At 41.2% G+C, this 27,515-nt stretch overlaps 1 protein-coding gene across 2 annotated transcripts; it reads left to right on the plus strand.

The window, feature by feature from the left end:
• Positions 1-26,217, plus strand: psme4a (proteasome activator subunit 4a). Of its 2 annotated transcripts, XM_084561390.1 has the most exons (47): positions 1-689; positions 2,020-2,160; positions 2,523-2,639; positions 5,047-5,103; positions 6,509-6,553; positions 8,009-8,158; positions 9,063-9,126; positions 9,221-9,295; positions 9,608-9,730; positions 9,814-9,906; positions 11,314-11,579; positions 11,707-11,893; positions 12,012-12,101; positions 12,196-12,260; positions 12,745-12,895; positions 13,360-13,458; positions 13,560-13,629; positions 13,733-13,800; positions 13,892-14,107; positions 15,441-15,598; positions 15,763-15,858; positions 15,975-16,030; positions 16,139-16,195; positions 16,302-16,357; positions 16,612-16,710; positions 16,856-16,918; positions 17,011-17,106; positions 17,293-17,424; positions 17,519-17,728; positions 17,942-18,078; positions 18,252-18,305; positions 18,393-18,522; positions 18,640-18,721; positions 18,824-18,977; positions 19,073-19,142; positions 19,234-19,359; positions 19,453-19,605; positions 19,848-19,952; positions 20,056-20,147; positions 20,240-20,371; positions 20,475-20,683; positions 20,860-20,945; positions 21,055-21,183; positions 21,687-21,842; positions 24,236-24,398; positions 24,504-24,637; positions 24,743-26,217. In XM_084561390.1, the coding sequence occupies exons 1-47, from the start codon at positions 493-495 to the stop codon at positions 24,875-24,877; spliced, it is 5,544 nt and encodes a 1,847-aa protein (XP_084417516.1). In that variant the 5' UTR covers positions 1-492; the 3' UTR covers positions 24,878-26,217. The 2 variants fall into 2 exon arrangements, with proteins under 2 accessions (XP_084417516.1, XP_084417517.1); XM_084561391.1 differs by lacking the exon at positions 5,047-5,103.
• The last annotated feature ends 1,298 nt before the right edge of the window (positions 26,218-27,515 follow it).

Raw genomic sequence — 27,515 nt, forward strand, 5'->3', positions numbered from 1 at the left:
CTGCAGTCTGCTTTGCCGTAGTTGGATGAATCAGTCGACGTTGACAGTCCTTGGGATATGACAGTGCTTTTGTAGTAGGGAGCTAACTTTAGCTGGACCGTTAGCTGGCTGCCGGGTTTTTAGCGTTACGTTAGAAGAAAACGAGGAATTCAAGTGCCAAGGCGTTTTTTCTTGTGAAAGAAGTCGTGATTTTCGTTAACCTTAATATCTTTATAAGATGACCCCGAACACCTTTTCTGCTAAAGGAAGCTAAGTTAACTTCAGGCTAGATGGTTAGCTAGCTAGCGTGACATCAACTTGTGAATCACATAACTTTAGTCTCTGTGTGGGTCATACAACAACCCGACTCTTCATTATTGGGGTAAGCTAGCCGTGGGAGTGCTAGCTTGTTTATTTTTTTATTAGTCAGGTAGCATAACAACGTGCACGGTGAAGTTTTTTTAATAAAAGAAATTGCTAGCATAGTGAAGCTAGCCGGTTGGAATTTGTAACATGAAAGGGGCACCGTCTGACACACTGGATTTTGTCCCTCAAAAAGACATCGTATACAACAAACTTCTTCCGTACGCGGACAGGCTAGATGATGAGTCCAGGGATATTTTGAGTAAAATTAAAGGAAATTTGGGCCGAGCCGTTCAACTCAGAGAGATATGGCCCGGTGTCCTGTTTTGGACGAGGAAACTTTCCACGTAAGTAACACAAATCTTTTGGTTGTCCTAATGTGGCGTCAACAGTTAATTGCTTACTCATTCATAATGTTTTCAACTTGCAGTCTGATTAGGCAACGTCAACAAACATTTGTGCAACATTGTGTCGTAATGCTCGGTATAATTGGATCTGCTGCTTTGGCTAACAGTTTGGCTAACAGTTTGTTTTGACCACACACTGGTCAATGATGATTATGTCACAGTACCTCTTTGTAGCCTGGTGTGTTTAAATGATGCGTGAAACGTTATATAGATATATTAATGCCCAGACGCTGCTGTCATAATGATGACATTAGAGTGTCAAACACACAACTTCAGAATCAGAATACTTTATTAATCCTTCAAGGAAATGGTTTTGTTGCTGTTGCTCCCCTAAAGTTACAGTTGCTAGTTGAAAGAGCAAATACAATAGAATAAAAGTAATACAAAAATATATAAAGTCACTGTAGCACAGTAGTAGGTCATTGTTACTATTGAACATTTTCTTTTTCAATCAGGCAACAGCTTTAATAAACTATGGAAAAAGGAAAAACAACACACTTTAAATCACTGTCCTTCGAGTAATAAGTTTCATGCAGCCGTCTCCTTATTTGTACGCAGCTGTTGATATGCAGTGTTTTTGGAGAAGATCCCATTTGCATGGTTCCATTAGGCTCCAGCCAGAATTTACTTCATTGCCAAGTATGTTTGGCGTACAAGGAATCAGCCTTTGGTTTATTGTCATGTCTGTTATAAGTTTACTGTCAAACTAATAGCTCAGAACACACTTACAGTGAATTACAATACATTTAAAACATACTTTATCCACCCTTTGCTCTGAGCTTTCACCTGATTATGAGTCATACCCCACATGGAAAAATGATGTGAGAATATGACAGTGGATTACTTAGTGCTGTTTAATTTTGTTGTACTTGGTTGCTGGACTTTTTTTTTTTTCTTTTTTTTGGGTAATCCGTTTCAGTCCCCAGTGCTGGCACATTGCTCTGTCCAAGAGTGACTCACTACCGGCTCAGAGAGATGGAAAGTTTACTGTGGGGATGACCCAGATTCTGTTTACTGGTGTTTTCGCATTTTAACAGTAATAGAAACATCATTAATTATAAGTTTTAAAGGCCCCACAAAGACTTTTCTGCTTTATTTGTGGTATTAAAGAAAAAAAAAATATATATATACATTTATTGACCTGTTAAATATGTGAATATTGTTCCTTCATTTGTTTTTGTGTGGTTCATTCTGCTTCCTGGGGTTCAGACTATCCACAATGTGTATTAAAAGTAGAGCAATTATTCCTAAAACTGTCCTTCTTATTAAGGTATATGAGACTGTATGGGCGGAAATTCAGCAAAGAAGACCATGTGCTGTTCATCAAGTTGCTGTACGAGCTAGTGACGATTCCCAAACTGGAGATCAGCATGATGCAGGGCCTTGCTCGGCTTCTTATCAACCTCCTCAAGTAAGAATGGGCCCCATTGGTTTTTACCCTACAACTCCCGTGCATCTTAAACATGCAGTTATTTCACACCGTGCATTGCTCGGCTTCTTATCAGCCTCCTCAAGTAACAATGGGCCCCATTGGTTTTTACCCCACAACTCCTGTGCATCTTAAACATGCAGTTCAGTTATTTCACACCTTGCATTTTGCAGTAAAAATAAAATTTGTGTTTGTGCGTGCTTTTCTTTTTGCTTTTTCCAAAAATTTATATTGTATGATAAAAATGCTGTGAACTCATATGATGTAATCTTGTGGATTTTTTTTTTGTAGTATGACATAGTATCTGTGGGTTTATTCTCATCTATGTGTATGTCTTATAACAGGAAAAGAGAGCTGCTGTCAAGGGAGGACCTTGAGTTGCCGTGGCGACCACTATATGATTTGTACGATAGGATTCTTTTCTCCAAGACGGAGCATCTAGGCCTCAACTGGTTTCCCAAGTATGCCTGTATTCTTTATTGATATTGTTAATATTATTTGTTTTTTATTGATGTATTCACTACATATAAATTATTAATTATTATTTGTGCTTCTCATGAAATACATAATTTTAGATAATCTATATCAGGCAGCACGAAAACTGCATGTCGAATGGTCGAAAAAGCCCATCCCAGCATCCTTATCAGTAGCAACAAGAAAGGGAACTGTGTGACAATTCACACCCACTTCACACAGCTGTTGACCTTTCGTCCCTCGACTATCTGTAGCATTTTTTATGTGTGCAGCCAGTTGCAACACTGCGGTTTTCTCCCTGAAGATATTGTCTTAAAATGGACGATATGCTCATTTTAATTGGGGTAGTCTGGGTTATTTGAAGCAGGATTGTATGGGTTTCTTGTCCATAGTCAGTAGATGATGGTTGGCACAAACCAGTTTGGGAAAACAGACATCAGTGCAAGCATGAAAGCTAAACGAGGAACTGCTGTGAATGAGATCACCACCAAAACGTATTTGCGCTGAAGGGCCACCTCAAAAAAATTTAAAAATGTCAGTATAAGTGTGTGTTATATTTAGAATATTATGACCAGTTTACCTTGGCTGTCAGTCAGTCTTTTCTGACTGCAAAAGGAAGTAGTTGTATGAAGGTTGGCCTTCTTCAAAACCACCAGACTGCATTTTGAAAAAAAAAAAAACAGTAACCACACAGAAGACAGGAGTTGCCTCAATGGTCGGTTGATTGTGTCATTGTGTGACTTTGTTGTGTTAGCATAGCCTGGAAGCCAGGGGAACCAACAAAGGTTGGTCTGGAACCCCTCAGTTGCAAATTGATTATGCTCTGGCAAAGGTCCACTTGGGCAATCAAATCGTTTCAGTGGGCGTTGTGAAGTTGAATTTATCTATAACAAATTGGCTTCGGTTGGTTGTAGGACTGTCCAGTTGCATATTTTTTCTCTTTATTGGTTGCCTCGTAATGATATTCAAATGGCGTGTTAACAGACTCATATTCTGATAAGAATTGACACAGAGCTAGTGACACATAGTTTACATCCAAATTAGTGTGTTAAAGCACCAGATTCACACAACGATAGACCAACCAACTCATGTTCTGTGAGGTAAAATTACTGTTTTTGTCAATGGAGTCTGGTGGCTTGGAAGAAGCTCCCGTTTCCAACCAGAGAAGGCTTTATTGTACTAAATTCAATTATCCCTTAAACATGATGTCCAGCTTTTCACACTGCCTTCCGATGTGGCTGACCAAAATCTAAAGAACTCGTTTCATAACTTGGCCTTTAGGATCCACATTTGGAAATATTTGAAGTGGTTATGGCTTTCTTCACGTATTCACGTCTAATATAACATTTTCCTTTGCAATTCCATTACTCAGATTTTATTTACTGTAAAAATATTTAAACCACTGTCAGTGATACTTAACGTTGGCTGCCCTTTCACTCATGTTACTAAACCTTGTCCCAAGATTAACAGTTGTTTTGAAAACAAGGCTCTTCATCATTCACTTAGCCAAGTCTGTTGTGCTTTGATAACTTATAGATGGATATCTACACACACTTGCCAGTTTATTAGGTACACTCGTGAAAACAAATGCATTCTAGTATAATAGTACTGCACTGAATCTTAGCTTCAGGATAGTTATGGTATTCAAAATAACCGACAGAGCTGTTTTTTCTGATGCTGTTAAAACATAAACGGAAGATTATAGCAGTCATCAAGGAGGATTAAGAGCAGAACTGTTATATTAGAATGCATTCGTTTTCACTTATCTAATGTGTACTTACCTTAGTGTACCTAATGTTTTGTCAAGTGAGGGTATATTTATATGCGTAGTTAAGTTTGCACATTATTATATATGTAATATGTACATTTTCAAAAGCAAATCTTGTTATATTTGAGGTCACAATTTCAGTACTTTGAATAAAATCTTTGTGTTTGCTTAAACGGATCAAATGAGGGGGAACAAGTGGATCATGCTTCACGCCGCATATCCGTCACAACGATTTACAAATCACAATGTCACCTATGTTCTTTACACTCAGCATGGATTTGAAAGAAGTTCAAATGTTGATTTATCCTGTGCTACACCTTTTTGAAAGTCCCTGTGAAGTTCTTAGCAAGCAGTGCGCGGTGCTCTTTTATGGTGCTATGGCAACATTGTGTGTTAATCACAAACTGCCTTGCCAGCACATCACGTTTACATCACGGCTGATAAAAAGCAAGCTGCTTTGACTCATTGCCAGATCACCTCTTCCAAAACTGATGCACAAAACGAGAAACTCTGGTCACACAATGAACTGTTAAAAGTTGATGCATAGTATGTTCATATTTGGAGTGATTGGCTCTGCGTCGTGTGCTGAATGTGTTCTTTATGCCTTTGTCTCCCTTTACATTCAGTTCTCCACGGCCTCGTTCATCCTATAAACACGTAATGCTAAAATTGGTTCAGAGGTGGTAAGGACAATACTTCTTTTTGTGTTTTACTTTGAATTCATCCTTTGAGGCACTTTTTTTTTTGTACATACATTGCATGTGAAAACAAAAACTGGACACCCCATGTACAGCTTGTGATAGAAGAAAAAATCAAGACTTATTCAATGTTAACATTTCACCCATATTGGAGACTGTCGCACTGCAGCTAACAGTTTTTTTTTTATCCTCCACCTATTCCCAATATCAGCAATGAGAGAATGATAATGGAATAGCTCCTTTTCAGATTATTTTCAGTGGTTTCGTCTCACAGTTTTCATCTATTCTATATTATTAAGAAGTTTTATGTTTTATTGTGTTACATTCATCATGCCATAAACTAGTGTTATTAATATTTACATTAATAATCACTCAACATTTATGTAGGTTTATTTCTGTTCCATATTCGCCCTCTAAGTTTGCTTTGAAGTGATCCATCTCTGCACTACTAAACGGCACTTTTCAGTAATCAATAGGAGCCCAAGTTCTCGTCACGTTTCTTCCCCTCCTGGAATGTGTGAGGTTTCAGTTACGCTCAAATACATAGGTCATATAGTTCAGTCTGGGGTTCCTTTCAGTGTATGAACGCTGTGTAATGGGACACCCAATGCAACTGGGCCTTGTTGTTGGATTTGCATGTGTTTAACCCCCCGGTCTGTGGCCTGTGTGTTGTGGGCTTATGGTGTTAAACACTGGGCTAGATCCATGCATTTAGACAGTTACCGCCTGGCTTGCAGTGTCTCGCACATAACTCGGCAACTGTTTCAGTACTGAATGTGAAGTGTGTCAGCTACATGACGACTTGAACGAGGTGGAGGTAAATAACCAGTTGTCGAGCGGGATTCGCAGGGCATTTCCAGCAGGGCATGGCTTGAGCTTGCATGTGAGCAGAGCGGTGGGGTTTGTGGGCAGGGAGCTCAAAAGCTGTGGTTATATCCGTCCTGGGCTTTCGACACGGTTATGTGACCAAAGTCCTGCATCTGCACCCTATATATGAAGATAATCATGTCAGGAATCTGTAATGCGTAAGATGTTTTATTATTAGTAGCAAATCCAGAATCACCTCTAATAACCTATTACAGCAGACACAATGTTCAGTTAGGGAACAATTAACATAAAAATCTGTAAATTAACATGAAACCAGCCAGTATTTACAACATTTACTTTCTCCACAGGGATCTTAGGTCGTAGTACAGTTTTATTACAATGCCATGACTATACACCACCCCCATAAAATGTTCTCTTTCACGGTACTCTTGTCAGGTGTGTTGGGAAACTTCTGTGTGCATGCAATTAAAGTCGAATCACATTGGCGTGAAGGCTGTTTGTCACTAACATCAGTGCTTCACTGGCATGTTAATAACATTTGTTTGTTTTCTTTTTCTCGTAGCTCTGTGGAAAGCGTGTTGAAAACACTCGTGAAAAGCTGCAGACCGTAAGTACATGTTGATATATCTGTCCATGGATGCCCCGTGCCTTAGACTCCTGCAGTAATGTACGTTTCTGTAAATTCATTAATTGTATATGTATATGTTGCTAACCTTGAAAGGACATATATTAGCATGGATACATGAAGAGTTGTATATCTGTGCTGAAAGGTAACCCTTGAATAATGGATGTGGGTAAAGAAGCCCAGTTTAAGATTTCACTAAAAAATGCTTTATCAGCAGAAATCTTTGCTTCCACCAGCAGGTCCCTGATTCCGTTCATAGTTATGCGCATGCAGATATCTTAGGCAAGCACCCGGACTCGTTCCTTGGTGTGCACTTACGCAAATAATCCTATTATCTCATCTAATTCTGTCTTGTACTAGAGTTTCCTGTCACTGTGAGTAGGAAGAGTGATTTGTGGTCAGCTGCTGAGACACTGTGTCAGCAGTGAGGCAGAGGGAAATAACACCTTTTTTTCAAAGCCTCCAGTGGATGTTGAATCTCTAGGGAGGCTAGCTGACTTATAATGACCTGCAGGGTTTAGACAAGCACATAATGGAGCATGAAAATCCCTCTGTGGGCCTGCGATCCCATTGGAACCACAGGATTTACCCCAACTGCTAAAAATGCTCCAGGTGTATGACTTGTAATCTCCAGTTCTGTGGGACATTGTGTTCCTACACTGATGTTTCAGTAGCTGCTGCTTCATGAGTATTTCAGTCTGTAAAACAAAAACATAACAGAGATGGTCTAAATGAACGCAGAGTTGAATGCTTTTGCTTTAGAGCTGCACCACAAAGTCTTATTGTGTAGTTGCATGAATGTAGCGTACTCTGCTTGTCAGTCTCAGGATCTGATGAGCTTTCTCAGGTGTCACCTATGTTCTTTAAACTCAACATGGTTTTGAAATAAGTTTAAATGTTGGTTTATCCTGTGCAACACCTTTTTTTTAAGTCCCCGTGAAGTTCTTAGCACGCGGTGTGCGGTGCGTTTTTATGGTGCTATTGCAACTGTGTGTGTTAATCATGAACTGCTTCGCCAGCACATCACGGTTTCATCACGGCTGATAAAAAGCAAGCTGCGTTGGCTCGTTGCCAGATCACCTCTTCCAAAACTAATGCACAAAACAAGAAACTCTGGTTACACAATACACTGTTAAAGTCGATGCATAGTATGTTCAAAATGTGTACAAAGTCTTATTGTGTAGTTGCATGAATGTAGCGTAGTCTGCTTGCCAGTCTCCAGAGCTGGTGAGCTTTCTCAGGTGTGTGAGGACATGACTTGTAAGTGACCTAAGAGGCTTGTCGATCTTTGTAGCACCGTCTAAGCTGCTGTGCTGGTTGATGCTTCAGGTGTCAGCATATATATTGTTTAATAAGCTTGTGAGTAAAAGCATTTGTGTAATTGGCTGACTTTTACGAACAAACAAACAAATTGTCATTCTTTCTCCGTTCATGCAGATACTTTTCGGAGTCTGCAACTCAGGAGATGTTGGATGAGTGGAGGCCACTCCTTTGTCCCTTTGATGTCACCATGCAGAGAGCAATCAGCTACTTTGAACTTTTTCTACCCACAACTCTGCCTCCGGAGCTGCATTACAAAGGCTTTAAGTAAGAAACTGCTCACCCTCTCATATCTATAGATGACATCTAAGATATCACTTGTTTGGTTGGTCTTGTGATACAGTAAAGAACAGTCTGTGGAGAAATGTTGTGCCAGTCATCTGCAAAAATACAGATACAGACGCCGTGACGGCCACTCAAGGCTTGCAACTACAATGAAATAAGCGCCCATGTGAATATATGAGGGGGCATATCCCCTAATGAGACACTGAAACGAGTGTTATAAAAGAGAACCGAGGGTTCGTAATTGGCTAGATAAAAATATACACACTGATTCCTGTTTAATGGATTTTATTGTTAAAAACAGTTAAAACACAACTTCGTTTTATTTTAGTTCTTTTTCGCGACACAGATTTTGGGCATTACTGTAAAACCACATGTGTTTTATTGATAGCTGCAGTCCTCATTTAGGTTTTTCACAAGAATAGTTAAAGGAACCGAGCAGTCGTTGCACCTGTGTTTTTTTCTTCCTGTTGTGATAAGTCTAAGTGTTTGCCATCAAAGAAGTATTTCCATTCTTAAATGACTAAACACATCCTCTTTAAGGCCACTGGCAAAAAGGTCTTTGCTTCTGAAACTTACACCAACCACGAGTCAGGACTTTTATTTGAAAGTTGTGGTATCTGCCAAATGGAGTGGGGTAGTGAGCATACTCATATAGTATGGTGTCTGCATTTTAAAAGGTTATTGTGTCATGTAAAGTTACATAGTCTTTTCACTGTAGGGGACATATTTACTCATTTTCAATAACTGTGATTTGCCCAAACTTTTGAATACAACTGTATGTTTGTTATATGCACTTATTATTATTTTATCAACAAACTGCATTGACATGGAAATTATTCAGGTGTAGCATTTAAGAACTATTCATAATCTTCTGTGTGTCTGGCAGGCTGTGGTTCGATGAGATGATCAGCTTGTGGGTGGCTGTGCAAAACCTTCCAAGCTGGGAAGTTGTGAGTAGATCAGTGTGTTTAAAAATATTTCAAATCAAGAGCAGTCAGATGTTTTTGCCTTCCTCGTGTAACATGTTGCCCTACATGTTTGCAGCATCTGGTCAACCTCTTTGCACGATTAGCCAACGATAACATTGGCTACATTGACTGGGACCCATATATCCCAAAGGTTTGTTGCCCTCTTTTTCTGTTTGTTTTGAGGATTGTTGCACATGCTCTCATGTGATCGCATGGTTCCTATTTCATGGCCATTGCCATTTGACAGAGAAACAAACTATCAAGTGTCTTGGAGGGGGGGGAAGTGACTTGCATCATGTTTGTTCTTCTACTGAGTGACTAGAACATGCAGCAGCACTAATAAACAAACACATACACTCCTGATTGCCCAGTGAACTGTCAAGAGCGTTCTTTGACTTGTTTGTTAATCGAGTAAAATAATAAAAAATGTTAAACCCACACTGTTTTGTTTCTCACATCACAGATTTTCACAAGAATTCTGAGGAGTTTGAATCTCCCTGTGGGGACCAGTCAGATGATGGTACCACGATACATCACCAATGCCTACGACATCAGCCATGTTGTTCTTTGGGTGTCGTCCCTCCTGGTTAGCTCAGTGATCATAAGTATTCATATCTATGGTATTTACAATCAGTGTACACAAAAAATTCTTTACTGTTCCAATTTCAGGGAGGACCCAGCAAGCAAGCTCAAGCACAGCTCAGTGGCCTTTTCAACAGTATTACATCCTTCTTCCACCCATCGAACCACGGCCGCTGGTTGGTGAGTCACGTCTTATCACTTGTGGATGACTCTGCAGAATTTAAGGAGCCGTGAAGAATGGTTCTTTATTAGACAGCCCATTGATGCTAGCGTTGGGGCTGGGTGTAATAAACCGATTTTTCCGAATCAAATCAATCGTCACAGTAACCATTATCAATTCACAAAATCCTTGGATCGATTATTTTAAATATATGCCATATCCTGCATCCTCTTATTAGAAATCTCAATGCTCGAGGGTTTCGCATGACTGGCCTCACGAGGCTGCGCAACAAAATTTTGGATTTCAAAATCGTCATTGAAGAGCTGGGTGAAAGCAAAGCCGTATGACAGATGTGAAATATTGTGGAAATACCTAAAATCTCAGAACATTATTTGTGTCATTTGTTTCAGTAATAAGCAAAATTGTTTTAAAAAACATCGAATCCTTGTGAATTGGGATCGAATCAGTTCAGAAAATCGATTGCATGGCTACCTTGTCGCAGCGTTGCTCATGTGCTTGTCAATGCTGTGTTGATTATCAGTTGAAAATGACTTGGAGTCAGTTGCTTTTGGATGTCTGAACACGCGGGCAGCTGTTAATTATAACTGGCAGCTTAGCAACAACATTTTTAAGTGACACAATGGGGTTAGACATCTATATTTCCTAAGTTTACTTTTTAAACACCTGCTTTGAGAGTCTGAGATCTAACATGGAAAACATGAGTTGTGATCTTCCAACTTTGTTCGTCCGCTTTGTACCTCCTGTAATTCCAGTGTTGTGTTAGCGCAGCAGAGCATGGCGCATAGCGTCAACCTTTACAATGACAAAGAGCAAAGTCACTCATCGTCATTTTCTAGGAAACTTCCTTTTGTTGGCTGCCTAGGTTTACATCGGTATCTAGCTGTGAAATAACGGCACGCCATGTGAGTGAGATGGTTGCGGCGCTATTAAAGGTCACTGGCATCAGGACCACATGCCTTTCTGTTTTGTGGACCCCCCCTCCTCTACTAGATCTGAAGCACTAGGCAGCAACGTGTCCTTGTACACAAATGTTTATTTTAAGAACAGGCATGAGTTTGTGTATATTTTAGACTGTTGCTTGGATGAGATGTTCAGCTCTAGTTTTATAACACTGTAAACGGTGTTTTGTAATCGGCTAAGAAAGAAGTGCATTCACTGGGAGAAAAGAAAAGAAAATCTTCTGTTTATGATATAATTCATTCATGTAACTCAACTGATTTTACTAAAGTGAGCCTACAATTACAGGCAGTTACCACAAAGATGCAAAACTGTGTTGCAGTGCATTGGTTTTTCTTTGTACTTTCATTTTGTCATCTGCGTCTCATCTACATGGAGTCACACTGCCTACTTCTGTGTCACCCCTTTGTCATCTATCTGTCCTTCTGTCCCTTTGTCCTCATGTCCAGATGAAGCTCATGAAGCTGCTCCAGCGTCTCCCAGCTAGTGTGGTTCGACGGCTGCACAGAGAGCGCTACAGAAAGCCCACGTGGCTAACACCGATACCCGACAGTCACAAGCTCACGGAGGAGGATATCACAGACTTTGTGAAGAGCATGATGCAGCCAGTTCTTCTGGCCATGTTCAGCAAGACGGGCAGTCTTGACGCAGCCCAGGCCCTGCAAAACCTAGCTCTGATGAGGCCTGAACTGGTCATTCCTCCCGTGCTGGAGAAGTAAGTTTGGACTGAACTAGAGAATTATCCCTTTTAGTAAACTGCAGCACTGATGCCAGTTTTCTGGGACAGGGACACATTCTGAAATGAAAGACAAAGGGCTAATTGTTTTCTCCCTCCACCATAGAACATACCCTGCTCTGGAGACTCTAACAGAGCCCCACCAGCTGACCGCCACCCTGAGCTGCATGATTGGTGTGGCACGGAGCCTAGTGTCAGGTGGGCAGCGCTTTCCTGAGGGCCCCACTCACATGCTGCCCCTCCTCATGAGGGCTTTGCCAGGCGTCGATCCAAATGACTTCAGCAAGTGCATGGTGAGTGCCACCGTTGTTAAAAGTTTATCTCCTGGCTGAAATCTCGCTGTATTTACAGTGGCTGTGCTCTTGGTTAAACTTGTTAAATCTGACACAAACATCATTCACGTCCCCACAGATCACATTCCAGTTTATTGCTACATTTGTGACTCTTGTGCCTTTGGTGGACTGTTCGTCTGCCCTACATGAAAGAACCGACTTGACAGAGGTGAACTGCTGTTATCTTTCTCACATTTTCATTATTGAAATAGCTGCTAAATGATCCCTCTACAACATTTACATATTTCTTGTACAATTTACAGATTGAAAGAGAGATGTGCTCAGCCTCAGCTGAGTTTGAAGACTTTGTTCTTCAGTTCATGGACAGGTATGTGGAGTTTTGATGAAAAAGACAGGTCATGTGAAGCAGCTGCATTTAGTAACGCAGTCATGATAGGTCTTACCTTCCTGTGTCACTTGCATCACCCACTTAACGCCTACCTGTAATAAAATACTGGTCAACACATTTTTAGCTAAAACTGAATTCACATCATGTATGAGAGAACATCTCTGTTGCTTTGATGTATTTTCCCACTTTTTAGTTTACAGCAGAGAGGATGGACAGATCTGTAAAATCATTTCTTCTTTTGTTAAATAATAAGTAGATGTAGTAGAGCAAAATAAATGCTCTCTAAGATTAGTTTATTTGAACATATAAATTAGCTGTTGGTGGGATCAGATGTAGAATTATAAATCACCATTTTATAATTTGACTTCATTGAGCTGTTCAAGCCTCATAACCAGCAGTTTGTTCTCTGTTCTGTATTCGAGAGTAACGTACGTATCTCAACGTGTGTGTTTTTTCATTACAGATGCTTCGCCCTGATCGACAGCAGCACTCTGGAACAGACTCGAGAGGAAACTGAAACGGAGAAAATGACTCATTTAGAGAGTCTGGTGGAGCTCGGACTGTCCTCCACCTTCAGCACCATCCTCACTCAGTGCTCTTTGGACATCTTCAAGGTTAGGACTCAGTTTTGTCTCGATCCACATTCACTCATTTGTGTTCATATAACGCTGTAACGTTCTCGGCACATAAAGTGAAGTGAAAATGTCAGTTTCTTGCAAAATTTGGTGTCATCACTATATCGTAAACCTCGACAAGGTTATCACACGCACAGGTAGGCGAACTTTGCACAGTTCTTGTAATATCAGACTCACTCTAGGACATTGAGATCAGGGCTCTGTGGGGGGTTATACCATCTGTTGCAGCACTACTTGTTCTTTCATATGCTGAAGATAGTTTTTAATGACTCAGTCTGTATGTTTTGAGTTGTTGCCATGTTGCAGAGTGAATAGGGACCAAACAGATGTCTCTAATGTTATTGCTTGATGTGATCCAAACATGCATATATATATTATGTATGCTGTATGTACACTGTATACCGTATGAAAACATGTGAACACACATTTTAATATTTTACCAGGTTGCTCTGGAAAAAGTGTTCAACTTTGCAACCACCAACATCTTTGAGACACGTGTAGCTGGAAGAATGGTGGCTGACATGTGCAGAGCTGCTTCCAAGGTGAGAATTATCCATCCAGAATCATCATTTAAGTTTCAAAAAAATGTTTTACTTCTTGTGTAAATGTAGTATATTCATCCTTGCTGTGCTCCTGGTTTCAGTGTCACCCTGCAGAGTCCCTCAAGATGTTTGTGCCGCACTGCTGCAATGCCATAAACCACATTGCTGTCAGTAAGTGATCAACACACAGCTTAAGCATATTAGAAGAGGTTACCAAAGGGCTTTGCTTTATTAGTCTTTCATTAGCCTGACACAGACTTTTCTTTTAAAACAGATGAGGAAGTGTTGAATGAGGAGGAGCTTGACAAGGAGTTGATGTGGAACCTCCAGCTGCTTTCCGAGGTGAATTAACTCACATCACACATCTCCTGTATTTACAATCCCTTCCTGTCTATCTTCTTCTATATTCACTTTCTTGACATGTGCACCTCAGGTGACTCGGGTTGACGGTGACAAGCTCCTGCCCTATCGTTCTGACCTGGTCCAAATTTTGCAGTTGACGCTCCACCTCAAATGTAAGCAGGGCTACATTCTAGCTTGCAACCTGCTGCACCACATCCTCCGCTCCACTGCCCTCCTCTACCCCACCGAGTACTGCAGTGTGCCAGGAGGCTTCCACAAACCAGTCAGCGACTACCTACCCATCAAGGTACTAATGTTGACTGAGTCAATAATCGTGTTCCTTCTGGGATTGGGAAAGTTTTTCTGCTTTTTTTTCTTGTTTAATTTTGCTCATTTAGTGCTCCGTCTCCTAAATAAATAACTTTTGAAGTACAATTCAAAGACAGTTGCAGTTGAACCATATTATTTGGCGCTGTATATGCAGTTTCAAACTCTTCATCTGACGCCACCAGGCTCTATACAATAGTGTCGGTCTGTTAAGCCTATTAACCATGAATTCTGATGCAGTTTGGACCACTGCAATGAATGCCATTAAACGTCCCACGCACTGTTTTGCGTTATTGGATGGTGGCCAGTTGAAATATTTTGACATACCGCCCAAATGCTGGGCCCAGTAGTGCATTATGAGTAAGAAAACAGGACATCCCACATCATGTCTGCCGGGTATTTTTTGTTCTTTGAAACCGAAAGTTGCTCTGATCATCAGGGAACTTTTTCAGAAACAAAACAAAAATTACAGACGTTTGTTATTAAAGCAGATAAATCAGACATCCCTCCATGGCGTGCATTGTGACCTGGCTTGATTTATTGTCCTCTCTTTAGGCAGTAAGTCAGTGAAGGAAGCCCATGGTTTGATCCCATTAAGTCTCATGCTTAGACGGGGAGTAGATAGTAGATCAATTGGCTGGATTACTGCTTCCTGCACTGCAGGAGAGATTAGTTGTCTCATTTGTGGTTACCAAATTGCTAGTAACAGGATTGCGTAACAGTATGTGTATCAGTTTTTAAGTAGTCAGATATAATATAGTCAGATATTTATAAATGCAGTGAAATGCTGTTCATTACGAATCAGCATCCTGTGAGGAACCACATCTCCTTAGAGTCTCTTTTAATCATTGCTAAATACACAGATAGCTACACTGACTGCTTGGTAGCTTTCAGAGCTCCTGAGACTTCAGCTTGATCTCTTCAGCATTCATACGCTTATGGTTCATACAGTTTTGTCAGTTTAACATGTCGTATCACATATCATATATCAATTTATATGATCTCACTCATCTCTGGTCATTAAACACTCATAGGGATGTCAGTTGTCGGGTTGCAAGTGATTCAGTCATGTAAAGAATTATTTACTTTATTAACTTTCATTCAAGAGGAATAACAAGCCTATAAACAAAAGTAGTATGTGGTTGACAAGAGAAAAATGTATATAGTTCAGGGATGGCTTTTGCGTATCAAATCTTGAAAATCTCTGTGTATTCATGAAATTGTTCTTCAACTTCCACAACTGAGTAATTGTGAGATTATAATTCGTTAGAAATTCACATATCTTTGTTTCCTTGATGTTATTGTCCATTCAGGACTGGGGTCGGCCTGGGGACTTGTGGAATTTGGATATCCGGTGGCATGTACCCAGTGCTGAGGAAACCTCATTGGCTTTCTATATACTGGACCTGATCCTCCAGCCAGAGCTTCAACGCCTTCAGAGATACGCACAAGGAGAACAGGAAATGAGCAGGTAAGGGACTCTGAACGCCCCTCTGTTCCCTCTACAGAGATCATTCAGATTTCTGTCACTTGCCCGTTGACTGTATGCAGTCCATTTTTATTTATGTTGATTGGTCTTTAATTCCTGTATATACACGATAGATGTGTGTGTTGATCATTTGTGTTTTTTTCCAGAGATGATGTCCTACAGAGCCTCACCATTGTTCAGCACTGCCTCCTGGGAGCTGGGAGTCTGATGCCTCCACTGAAAGGAGAGCCCATTGCTGATCTGTAAGTAGATGCATTCACTTAATAAAAGAAATGTATACCAGTCCTGAAATCAAAAAAACAAATCTTTGTTTTCAAACTTGTTAAAATTTTAAGTTGCTGCCTTTTTTTTCTTGCAGGGTTCAGAGCATGGTGAATCTAGATGAGACCACTCTCTATACAGGAATGGTGTATGGTACGCAAGTAATTTTTTAACAACTGTTAAACTGTTAAAGCTATTTTTTTCACAATATGTGGTTTGTTGGAGTAAAATCTTGCAATGTAATATTATCTCCACTTGCAGATGAGTCCAGAGAGAACTACAGAGATGCTATCTGCAGAGTGATGAGAAAGCTGCTGCGTATGTATTTGCCCTCTCATAATTTGCTCACATTGGCGAGTAAGTTCACAGTATACTGTAGGTGTCTGTCACGCCGTTTGAGTTCCCTTTTCTCTTCTTTTTGCAGATTACATCCTGGAGCACTCTGAAGATGACACCAAGTCTCTTTTCTCCATCATCAAGGTGAGCAGTCACTAAGATAGTAAGCAAAACTTAAACTCACATGATACCTTTTTGAAAGCCACACAGGAGCTTTGGTACGTCATTATATCTTGTGTGGGAAAGTGTGGAGGCTTCAGCGCTTAATGACTTAAATTGGATTCCGTCTACTGTCTTGAATCGCTCGTACTCTCTACTCAGACCGTTGCCAAATGTTGATGTATTGATCCTATCGCCCCAACACTAATCAATATTTTTTTGTCTCTTGTACTTCCCAGATTATCAGCGACCTTTTGCACTTCAAAGGTTCTCACAAGCACGAGTTTGACTCCCGCTGGAAGAGCTTCAACCTTGTGAAGAAATCGATGGAAAACAGAGTGAGATAATTTGTGGTTCTTCTGTTACTTTTGTAATGTTGGAAACAGTCCATCGTCAAAAGTTACATTCACGTTAAAGACGCTGATGTCATGTGTTTAAAGCAAGCAATTGAGAATTTCTAATTCCTTTCTGTTGTATTTGCAGCTTCATGGCAGAAAGCAGCACATCAGAGCTCTTCTAATAGACAGGGTCATGCTCCAGCATGAGGTCAGTAGATATTAGTAGTAGATGGATAAATTAAATTTTTGAGTATCTTCTCGTTTTACCATTTACAACTCTGAATCTTTGTCCTGTATCAGCTGCGAAAGCTGACGGTGGAAGGATGCCAGTACAGGAGCATTCATCAGGAGCTGATGAGAGATCTGTTGAGGCTTTCCACAAGCACCTACAGTCAAGTGAGTCCCACGGAAAACCTTTTAGTAAAGCATTTTATTAAGGGATTGGCAGTGTATCAATATATTTATTAGCTTTTTGTTTTTAGGTAAAAGGCCGCATAGCCATTGCACATTATAAATTGGAAAGACACTTGAATACGCCATTATATAGTAACCTATTAATTGAGACTATTTATTACCCACCAGGTGCGCAGCCGAGCTCAGAATGTGTTGTTCACTGGACTGGGAACCTACAATTTCTGCTGCAGAGACCTGATCCCCAGCGTCTTAGAGTTCCTCAACCCAGAGAACAGCAGTGTCACTCAGCAGCAGTTCAAAGTATGACAGTCCTCTCTGCACCAAAAAAAATCTCTCACAATTATTTATGTGTACATGTTTAGGAATGTATATTTTATGCAATTTCTGTTTCCAGGGTGCCTTGTACTGTCTTCTGGGTAATCACAGTGGAGTGTGTCTGGCCAATCTGCACGACTGGGAGTGCATTTCTCTGACGTGGCCCGCCATTGTTCGCTCTGGCCTCAGCTCAGCCATGTCTCTGGAGAAGCCCTCCATAGTGCGGCTCTTCGATGACCTTGCGGACAAAATCCATCGGCAGTATGAAACCATCGGCATCGACTTCTCTGTGAGTTTGGCGCTAAGGCGTGCATCACAGAATCAAAAACAACAGGGATATGTGTCTAGTAGTAGAAGTAGAAGCTCAATATCTCAAACACTGCTGTGATGAAATTGTTTAGCGTAATGTAATGTCCATTTCTTTAATGAAAATACAAAGTAATAGATTTGGTACAGATGCCCAGTTAAACTTAATTCACCTTCTCTCTCTTTATCCCTGTAGATTCCTGATGAGTGCTGTGATCTGGCCAAGCTACTCATGACCACTGGAAAGCCTTTGCCTTCGGAACCTGTTCTTTCAGACGAAGAAGCAGAGAACGGATTAAAGCGTCAGGAGCTCAAGAACTCTGAGTCCGTCAAGTAAGTTTTGCACTGCCAATGAGACGAAAAAACATCAATGCACCGGCTGCCTCTCAGCTCACTGCGCCAGTCAAATAGATGCATTTATCTTGCACACAAACCTCACTGTGTGCAGAAGAGGTTTGCTTACCTAACACATGTAAATACTAATATTTGTTCTACATTTCTTTTAGGAAATACAAACAGCTCATTGGTGATCTGCTGGAGAGCCTCGGCAACAGGAACATGTAGGTTAAATTAATATATACGTTGGATAAAAGCATTTCTATACTCATATATGACTGACTGTGACCTCTGCTTTATCAATATCCCAGGCCTTGGAAGTTTGAACACATCACAATAGGATTCCTGTCGTTGCTGCTAAGAGACGACCAGCAACTCCCACCAGCCGCCGTTACGTTCTTTGTGAAAAACCTCAACCATGACTCTCTTTACGTCCGTAAGGTGTGGTATAAACAATGTCCGAGACACTGTAGTAGTTGTTTTTAAACTGTAATTTATGAATGTGCTGCTGCCTTTTCTGTGGACATTTTATATGAAATATCTCCGTTTCTCCATTAGGTGGCGATATCAGCTGTGGCAGGGATCATGAAACAAATAAAGAAACCGCATAAGAAAGTCCCCATCAGCCCCTCTGAGCTTTGTAAGCGTTATACAGTTTTCTTTTTCTAGTGTTATTATGCAGTTTTTGTATTTTATATTAATTTAAGAAATCATATAACGAATCTGGTCTTATCTTTGGTAGGTGGAGTAAAGGAACCAACTGAGATTGTAGCAGGGGACCGACCAGACAACCAGTGGCTCCAGTATAACAGCAGCAAACTGCCACAAACACAGCAGGACTGGGATCAGTGTGTGTTTGTGGAAAAGACTCACTGGGGATACTACTGCTGGCCAAGGTTTTTATTTTATAATGCCTGTATTTCTCTTTGGTATTATTATTTTAAGATAATTCACCTTTCTTTTTCTTTCTCACCTCATAATCGTTCTCTAGAAAACTGATGATGTATGCACCACTTGAGGAGCAACCCCAGCAGAGCAAGACCAGAGAGGAAATGACAGAGGTTTGCGCACAAAAACAAGTTAGCACATATAATAGTATAAAATCATGTTAACTGCATATAGTACAATCATTTTTCATGCTATTCTCAACAGCGGGAGCAGATCATCTTTGACCATTTCTCCGACCCGGTCTTCATCAACCAGTTCATCGAGTTCCTCTCTCTTGAGGACCGTAAGGGCAAAGACAAGTTCAGCCCTCGCAGATTCTGTTTGTTCAAGGTGAGCTTTCCCCGACAGTAGTTTCAGATTCAGGGGGTGAGATGCAAATTAATTGAATAACAGAAACTAATTAGCCTTCTCCTGAACCTCCAGGGATTGTTCCGCAACTTCAACGATGCCTTTCTGCCTCTGCTGCGGCCCCATATGGAACGCCTAGTGGCAGACTCCCATGAGAGCAAGCAGCGCTGTGTTGCGGAGATCATTTCTGGACTGATCAGAGGCTCCAAGCACTGGAGCTACTCACAGGTATGGATTTAAAGCAAGGTGGCTGGACCTCCACATTCTTTCAGTCAATCTCTTGGAGTTTCTTTTAGATTAATCTAGGTTAGGAACATTTTTATTATAATTATATGTGTAGCCATATTAGCGAATGCCATTCACTGACTACATAACCACACCTAATTGCCTACCAACTATGGTTCTATTCTTGTTATCCACATCGGATGTTATTTGATTCCTCTTTTGCAATGCAATCACTTCTTTGACAGGTTGAAAGCCTCTGGAAGCTGTTGTGCCCTTTGCTCCGAACTGCCCTCTCAAACATCACTGTAGAAACCTACGCAGACTGGGGCACCTGCATAGCTACAGCATGTGTAAGTCTTTTGGTCATATATATCTATCATCTTTCACAACTTGTACTTAAACTGGTGTTACTCATCCTTCCTTCCAAATGACTACTGTTCTTGGCTTAAACAGGAGAGCAGAGACCCACGCAAGCTTCACTGGCTGTTTGAGATGCTAATGGAGTCTCCGGTCAACGGAGAGGGCGGCTCTTTCGTCGATGCCTGGTGAGGACACACACGTTGCCGTCTAAAGCAGATGTTCCTGTTGTTTGTGAGACTAAGAATCTGTGATGATGTGCTGCTTTTTTCCTGTCCAGTCGACTCTATGTGCTGCAGGGAGGTCTGGCTCAGCAGGAGTGGCGGGTACCAGAGCTCCTGCACAGGTTGCTACAATACCTGGAGCCCAAACTCACACAGGTCTACAAGAATGTGCGGGAACGGATCGGCAGGTGAGGTCCTTTTTGCACTCCTAGTGAATATATCATTTGAGGTTAAATTTTTAAGCCTCATATTTTCTTTTTGTCTCATCCCATCTTCTCTGTTTCCCTCCAGCGTGCTGACGTACATCTTCATGATTGATGTCCGCTTGCCATACACTCAGCCAACCACCTCCCCACGCATCTCAGACTTCACAGAGCGAATGCTTCTGCAACTGAAGCCCCTAACTGAGGGCGATGAGGAGATCCAGAACCATGTGGTTGAGGAGAATGAGGTGGGAGTGCAGGATGAGAGGACACAAGCAATCAAGTTATTAAAAACAGGTATGTCAAGCATATGTCACCGTTAACCCACAAGAAGCACTGGTTATTGTATGAATGGTGGAAGGAACTATAGAAGTAAATTTTCGGAACATAAAAAGACTCTATATCAAACACACAGTGTTAACGCAGTAAAACGTTCTTTAAACGTAAAAATGTCTGTTTTCAAATGTTTGCAGTGCTGAAGTGGCTGATTGCAAGTGCTGGCCGCTCCTTCTCCACTGCTGTCCCGGAACAACTACGGTTCCTTCCCTTGCTCTTCAAGGTGAAGTACATTCCTTGATCCACTAGCTTCATCACTGTCAACGTAAATGTAATGTATGCACCATAGGCATCTTCCTGAGCATTAACCTACCTCGTGTCCTCTGTTCCAGATTGCTCCAGTTGAGAATGATGACAGTTACGATGAACTTAAGAGGGATGCAAAGACCTGCCTGTCTCTGATGTCCCAGGGTCTCCTCTACCCAGAACAGATCCCCATGGTCCTCAGTGCCCTGCAGGAGGTGAGTTATCTGGCAGCTGTTACTCCATTATTTACCTGCATCACGCATGACTGGGCTTTTGTACAGACATCCACCATCTTATATCCTATAAGATCAATATGTAAAAAGAAGAAATGTTCAAAGGGACTGACAACTGAACCGAGTCTTCTTATATTAATATACGACATGCTTTGATGTAATGTTTTGTAGTCAGTATATTAAGTAATTCTCCACACTGACTAAGCAGCTTCCTTGAAAACGAATGATAAACTATAACCTTATTGTGGAGGATTCATTGGACATACATTAGCATGCATTTTCTTCTGCACAACCTGTAGCAATAGGAACAAATTTACATTTACATAAAAATAAAAAAATAGTGGAATTCTCCCAAATCTGAGCTCATTACAATAAATCTGAACATGTAGTTACGCAGGTGGTGAGCTCTACAGAGAGAAACAAATGCTCAGATTATGTTATGGATGTGTGATGTTTGTTTGTTGATTTGTTTTTGTGTGTTACAGATTGCTGGCAGCAGCTCCTGGCATGCCCGCTACACGGTGCTCACATACCTCCAGATCATGGTGTTTTACAACCTGTTCACATTCATGAGTGACCAGAAAGCAGTGGAAAACGTGCGGGCTCTGGTGATAAGGCTGCTGGAGGACGAGCAGCTGGAGGTAAAAGCAACCGTTCATTCACGGCTGTGCCGAAATGCTGAAACATGCAGTGAGTCTGGCACTGACAGTAACTGGAAGACGGCTGGGAGATGAGCAAACACATGGCGTTCTGATTATATAATAATCACCAAGCTATTGGCCGATACATGCTTGTTTATGCTAGCAGGCACCCTCGCCGTCTTTCAGCCTCACTGTAGTGATTCAGCACTCTCCTCCTGGCTCTCCACTGCCTTACCCCGTCCCCCCCTTTAGTTCTTTAGTGGTTGCTATGGAAACTACAGGCTGCAGTAATCTGTTGCCATGGCAATAACGTTCAGATTGAATGAGAACGAGAGGCAGAGGGATGGACTAGAGACAAAGAAGAAGTGGGGGATGGAAGTAGCCATTTTTGTTTGGCCTCTTGAAGTAACCTAAACCTGAATTATAGGCTGTAGCTATGTGGCACTTTTTTTTTTTTCTATTTAATGTTTGGATTATATAACGTAAGAGAAAATGTGCCTCAGACCATTTAGTTCTCTATATTGAGAAGCATCTCCACATATTCACATTCACCCCAGTCCCCAGTCGGCTGCTATTTCCATCCAGCTGCCCACTGTACACACTCTAGTATGACACCCTGCTTTATTATGTGTTCACTGTGGTCAGCAAGAGGTTGTCGGTAAGTAAAATTATGCCATGGAGGCCAGAATAGGAGTAGCTTTCATTACCTGTTTGTTATTTGTGTTTAAAAATATACAGAGCAAAGTTACAAGAAACATATTTGTGTTTCTGAATTGTAAACTAAAGTAAATCAAGTAAAATCTAATATTTTTTTTAAAAAATTAAATACACACGCTGCCTGCTTTTAGAGAAGAAATATATCCAAGAAGAGCTCTTCTTCTTCCTTCTTCTGCAGTAGCTGTTAGTATTGCTTTTATGATAATATGATGTTTGTGTTTTCTGCAAATCTTCCTTACTTTGAGTTATCACATGCAGGGTAGATAGATAGATAGATAGATAGATAGATAGATAGATAGATAGATAGATAGATAGACAGTAGCATCATCACATAAAAACAGATATGAAAGATATTTAAGTCATATAATAATTCAAACATACAGTAGTATCAGCAGTTGGTTCCTCACAGGGAGGCGTTGTAGAAGAGGGCACTGGCAACAATAATCTGGTAGAACATGTCCAGCAGCTTCCGGCAGATGTTAAACGACCTTAGCCTCCTGAGGAAATGGAGACGGCTCTGACCTTTTTTTGTATACTGAGTCTATGTTAGCCAACCAGTCCAGTTTGTGATCCTGATGTAGACCCTGGTACTTAGAGGTCTGAACCACCTCTACACGCTCCCCGCTGATGGTTACGGGCTGCAGGTGGGGCCTGGACCTCCGGAAATCCTCTACCGTCTGAATTGATCAGACGGTGGTTCGCGTTGCACCATGAGACAAAGTTGTTCTTGTACTCCCACTCTTGTCCAGTCCTGATACTCCCCACAACTGCAGTGTCATCTGAGAACTTCTGCATATGGCATGACTCTGTGTTGCACTTGAAGTCCGAGGTGTACAGGGTGAATAGGACAGGGGAGAGCACGGTCACCTGTGGTGCTGCTGACAATAGTTCTGGGCGTGGAGTTCCACCATCCTGACATACTGACGTCTCCCAGTGAGTTAGTTCACTGTCCAGGAAGTGAGTTGTGAGTCCACTTCCATCTGTTCGATTGTCTCTCAGCAGCAGGGGGTGGATGGTGTTGAATGCACTGGAAAAGTAAAAAAAAAAAAACATGATCCTCACAGCAGCATTCCCCTTGTCCAAGTGTGAGAGAGTCCGATGGAGGTAGAGGATGGCGTCCTCCACCCCCACCTTTTCCTGGTACGCAAACTGCAGTCCGTCTAGAGCGTGGCGGACCTGGGGCCTGATGTGATGGAGCAGCAGCCGCTCCATGATCTTCAAGATGCTGGATGTCAGGGTGACCGGTCTGTAGACGTTCATCTCCCTCTGGTGTAACTTCTTGGGGACCCTCCTAAGGTGTAGGCTCAGGTTAAATACATGCTGGAGGGGCTCCCCCAGCTCAGAAGCGCAGGCCCTGAGTAATCGACACTCCATCTGGGCCGGCTGCTTTGCTGGGACGGAGCCTCATCTGAGCTGAAGTGATGGTGATGGTTTTGGTGTGAGGTGTGGCTACAAGCCACTTGTCTGCAACAGTGACTGTGGAAGGTGATGGTGAGGGTGAGGCGTTATATTAAGTCTGGTGTTGCAGGGGGGAGCTATCCCATTTGTTGTTTAGTATTGGTATTGGTAATATGTCACGAGGTGGCCATTATTTATAACCAGTGATGTGTTTTTCAAACCCTGTGTGGATTATTATGCGTGACGCAATACACTTTCCCATCTGCCCTTATTTCTAGGTAAGAGAAATGGCTGCCACTACACTCAGTGGCTTCCTTCAGTGCAATTTCCTGTCCATGGATGCCCCCATGCAGGCACATTTTGAGGCACTCTGCAAGACTTGCTTGCCTAAGAAGAGAAAGCGGGAGCTCGGCTCTATAGTGGACACCATACCCTCTGCTGGTAAAGAACTTGGGAGTTTTGATTAGTCACGACTACAAGATGATACACTCACTTTGCGGTTCACGCTCATTTTAACGTAATTCTTTCTGTTGCTTGTGTTTGCAGACCTGGTGCGCCGCCATGCTGGTGTTCTGGGGTTGAGTGCTTGTATTCTCTCCAGCCCGTATGATGTGCCCACCTGGATGCCCCAGCTGTTGATGGACCTAAGTGCTCACCTCAATGACACACAGCCCATTGAAGTATGTGTCATCAAGTCATATTGTTGCATGTCCAATAGGAAACGTTTTGTTCTACCTTACAGTATGTTGTTGCATGTCCTTAATTTCAACCTTGTCGCCTTTCAGATGACCGTAAAGAAAACTCTGTCGAACTTCAGACGAACTCACCATGACAACTGGCAGCAACATAAGCAGCAGTTCACAGATGACCAGCTGCTGGTCCTCACTGACCTGCTTGTCTCCCCCTGTTATTATGCCTAATACCTGGTAAAGGTATTAGGCACAAGATGTTTGTTTGTGTTTCACTTCCATCAGTTTGGGAACACACCAGACAGTAGAGACACCAGCGTGCACTGGGGAGGAGACCCTAATTCCTGACTGAAAAAAGACACAAGCATCCTTGCAGCTGCAGAAGAAGAGTGGCACACAATGGAGCAGTGTTGTGGCACACAGAAAGATTAAGTTGATGTGTATTTATGTATTTAGCTCATTTCCATTTCTACTATACTTAATATTTAAGGATCAATCATAGCAGGAACGAATGACCTGCCGTTTGTAACATTACTGTACAGATTTTTCCTTTTTTTTTTTTGGTTTGTTTGTGTGCACGTACACAGGTGTGTGTATGTGTGTGTGTGTGCGCGTTTATGGGATGCTTGAAGACATCTGCCGGTGTCCCACACATTTCTCAGGATTTAATCCCAAGTATCAGCTCTGAGCCAACGCAATGTCCAGTGTAGGGCATACTCTTTACTATCTTCCAATAGTGAAGTGAAAACACACAGAAAACGATGATTTCTATAGATCAGACTTAAACGTGCAACATGCAGTGTTTGTGTGGCTGTTTGATCTATACATGATTATATGCATCGCGCATGTATATATATCATGGATAGAAAATGTGCACAAACATTTATTTATTTGCTTTTTTTTTTGTTGAAGTGCTAATTTTTCATTTTTTTTTTCCTTTCATAGACGGTATGAGCATGAAGTAGACGGCTGAGCTGTTAGCGACAGAGCCTATTCTCATTTAATATTGCAAAGAAAGGGAGAGTTCAAGCTCCCCGCTGCTGTGCTGTGTGGTGCGTTTGTTGTGAGGGCCTGAGGACAGTTAGATCACCATGTCATGTGTTCACGGTGCAAGAAATCCATATGTTTCCACTTATCCTCAGCATCATTTTTTTTTTTTTTTCTGAAAACCACACAGGTGAGACAAAATTACTTTGGTTTGCGTATGTTTTCCCCTGTTGACTTGAAACCAGGCGAAGCATTGAAGCATTTAGAACCTCACTTACGAATAGTGTAGTGCCAAAACTGCAGTGATTATTTTTTTGTTTTGTTTGTTTTTTTTAGATACACTGCTTGCTTGTCCACAGAGCTTACAATAAATTGTTTTTAACAAAAAAATGAATAATTGCTTTCGAGGGTTTTCTTTTAACTTTGACATGGTACATCAACAATAAAGGCAACTGGATTTACTTGAGTCCTGAGAACTGAAGAAGATAGTTTTGATGAGTGTGGAAACGACTTCAAGAAACCAAAGGCAAGTCCAGTTAACCATTGCATGTTTTTTTTGGAAATCTCAGTATTATTGCTTGTCTCAGTTATTGATGATATAAAGATTTTATAAATATGTAACAGTATTTTTTTTATTATATACAGAAATAATTGTAACTGTAGTATTGTGATATTTTACCAATATTGTTTTTTTATTATTATTATTTGAATCCACACATGTTGAAAGTGTATCCTCCTGTATGGCACATGATTACTGTCCCTACTATTATTAACGAGCTCACAGACAAACGGCGCTCTTTGTGTCGCCTAGCAACCACGTTGTTGAGCTGCATCTCCCAAGGACGGTAGTGGGTATACACATACAAAAAAAAAAAAAAAAAAAAGATAATATTGTAAATTATTTTTTGATGTATTCTTTATACCGAACAGGACCTCACAACCAGAAAAAAATAAATTATTAAATTATTTTCGTGGCAGTTGCTGCTTCAGTTCAAAATTTTGCATGGCACGCGCCTGGTTAACGTTTCAAAACAACCGCTGTAAACAACTTTAGCTAGCTAGTTGCGGGTTTATGTTCCTAATGTTAGCACATTAGTTTCTGTTACGGCAGTAATAATTCTGAACCGGTTTTATGTCGCCATATTTTTGCTACTTTATTTATTACTTCCCGCATAAGCTGCAGTATGTTGCCATGGTGAAAAGATGGAGAGAAAAAAAAAAAAAATCTGCGGTGATATCGCTCAAAAATATGGCACAGTGGTATTTATTTATTTTTTTTTTCAAATTCGTTGACTGTAGATTATAACCGCAAATTTAAAATAAAATAAAATGAAATAAAATAAAATAAATCCTGTATTATTATGAGTGAGGTGAATTTGTACTTGAATGCAGTGGTTACGCTCATGCTCAGATACGTAGACAGTGACTTCATACTCATTTTTCAGCGCACGTCCAGTGGCCGTCGCTCCTCTATTAGAATGGATTCATCGGCAAGGAAGAAAAAAAACAAGAATGCTGCTATCTGTTTGCGCTTAATCCGTGTTAAGAGTCTCACAGACATGTAAGGAAACGTACGTTTATATCGGTGCTCGTCAACAGACTGCTCTGCTTTGGATGAGATGCTGGTGAAATGCGTTTTTTCCCCCTAAAGCCGCGGTGCGCTCAATAAGATGGACTGTATGAAACGATGGTGATGATGATGGACGCGCGATCGATTACAGGTGGTAATTTTTATTTTTTATAGATTAATTAAATGTGTGGCATACATTTGGAAAAGAGTGAAACATTGGATTTTCTCTGGATTTCACCAGACGCTGTGTGTGTGTGTGCGTGTGTGTGTGTTGGGGAGAGAGGGGGAGTAAGGTATAATTGGCCAAATGCA

The sequence above is a fragment of the Chelon labrosus genome (assembly GCF_963514085.1).
Source record: "Chelon labrosus genome assembly, chromosome: 15".
In the NCBI taxonomy this organism is placed as follows: Eukaryota; Metazoa; Chordata; class Actinopteri; order Mugiliformes; family Mugilidae; genus Chelon; species Chelon labrosus.

What these genes read in the sequence shown, in the direction of transcription:
- psme4a (XM_084561390.1), top strand. Translation starts at nt 493, where the DNA reads ATGAAAGGGGCACCGTCTGACACACTGGATTTTGTCCCTCAAAAAGAC. An exon ending in TTTGGGTGTCGTCCCTCCTG is followed by an intron (nt 9,731 to 9,813) that starts GTTAGCTCAGTG and finishes TTCCAATTTCAG; the next exon opens with GGAGGACCCAGCAAGCAAGC. An exon ending in TGGAGGACGAGCAGCTGGAG is followed by an intron (nt 21,843 to 24,235) that starts GTAAAAGCAACC and finishes CCTTATTTCTAG; the next exon opens with GTAAGAGAAATGGCTGCCAC.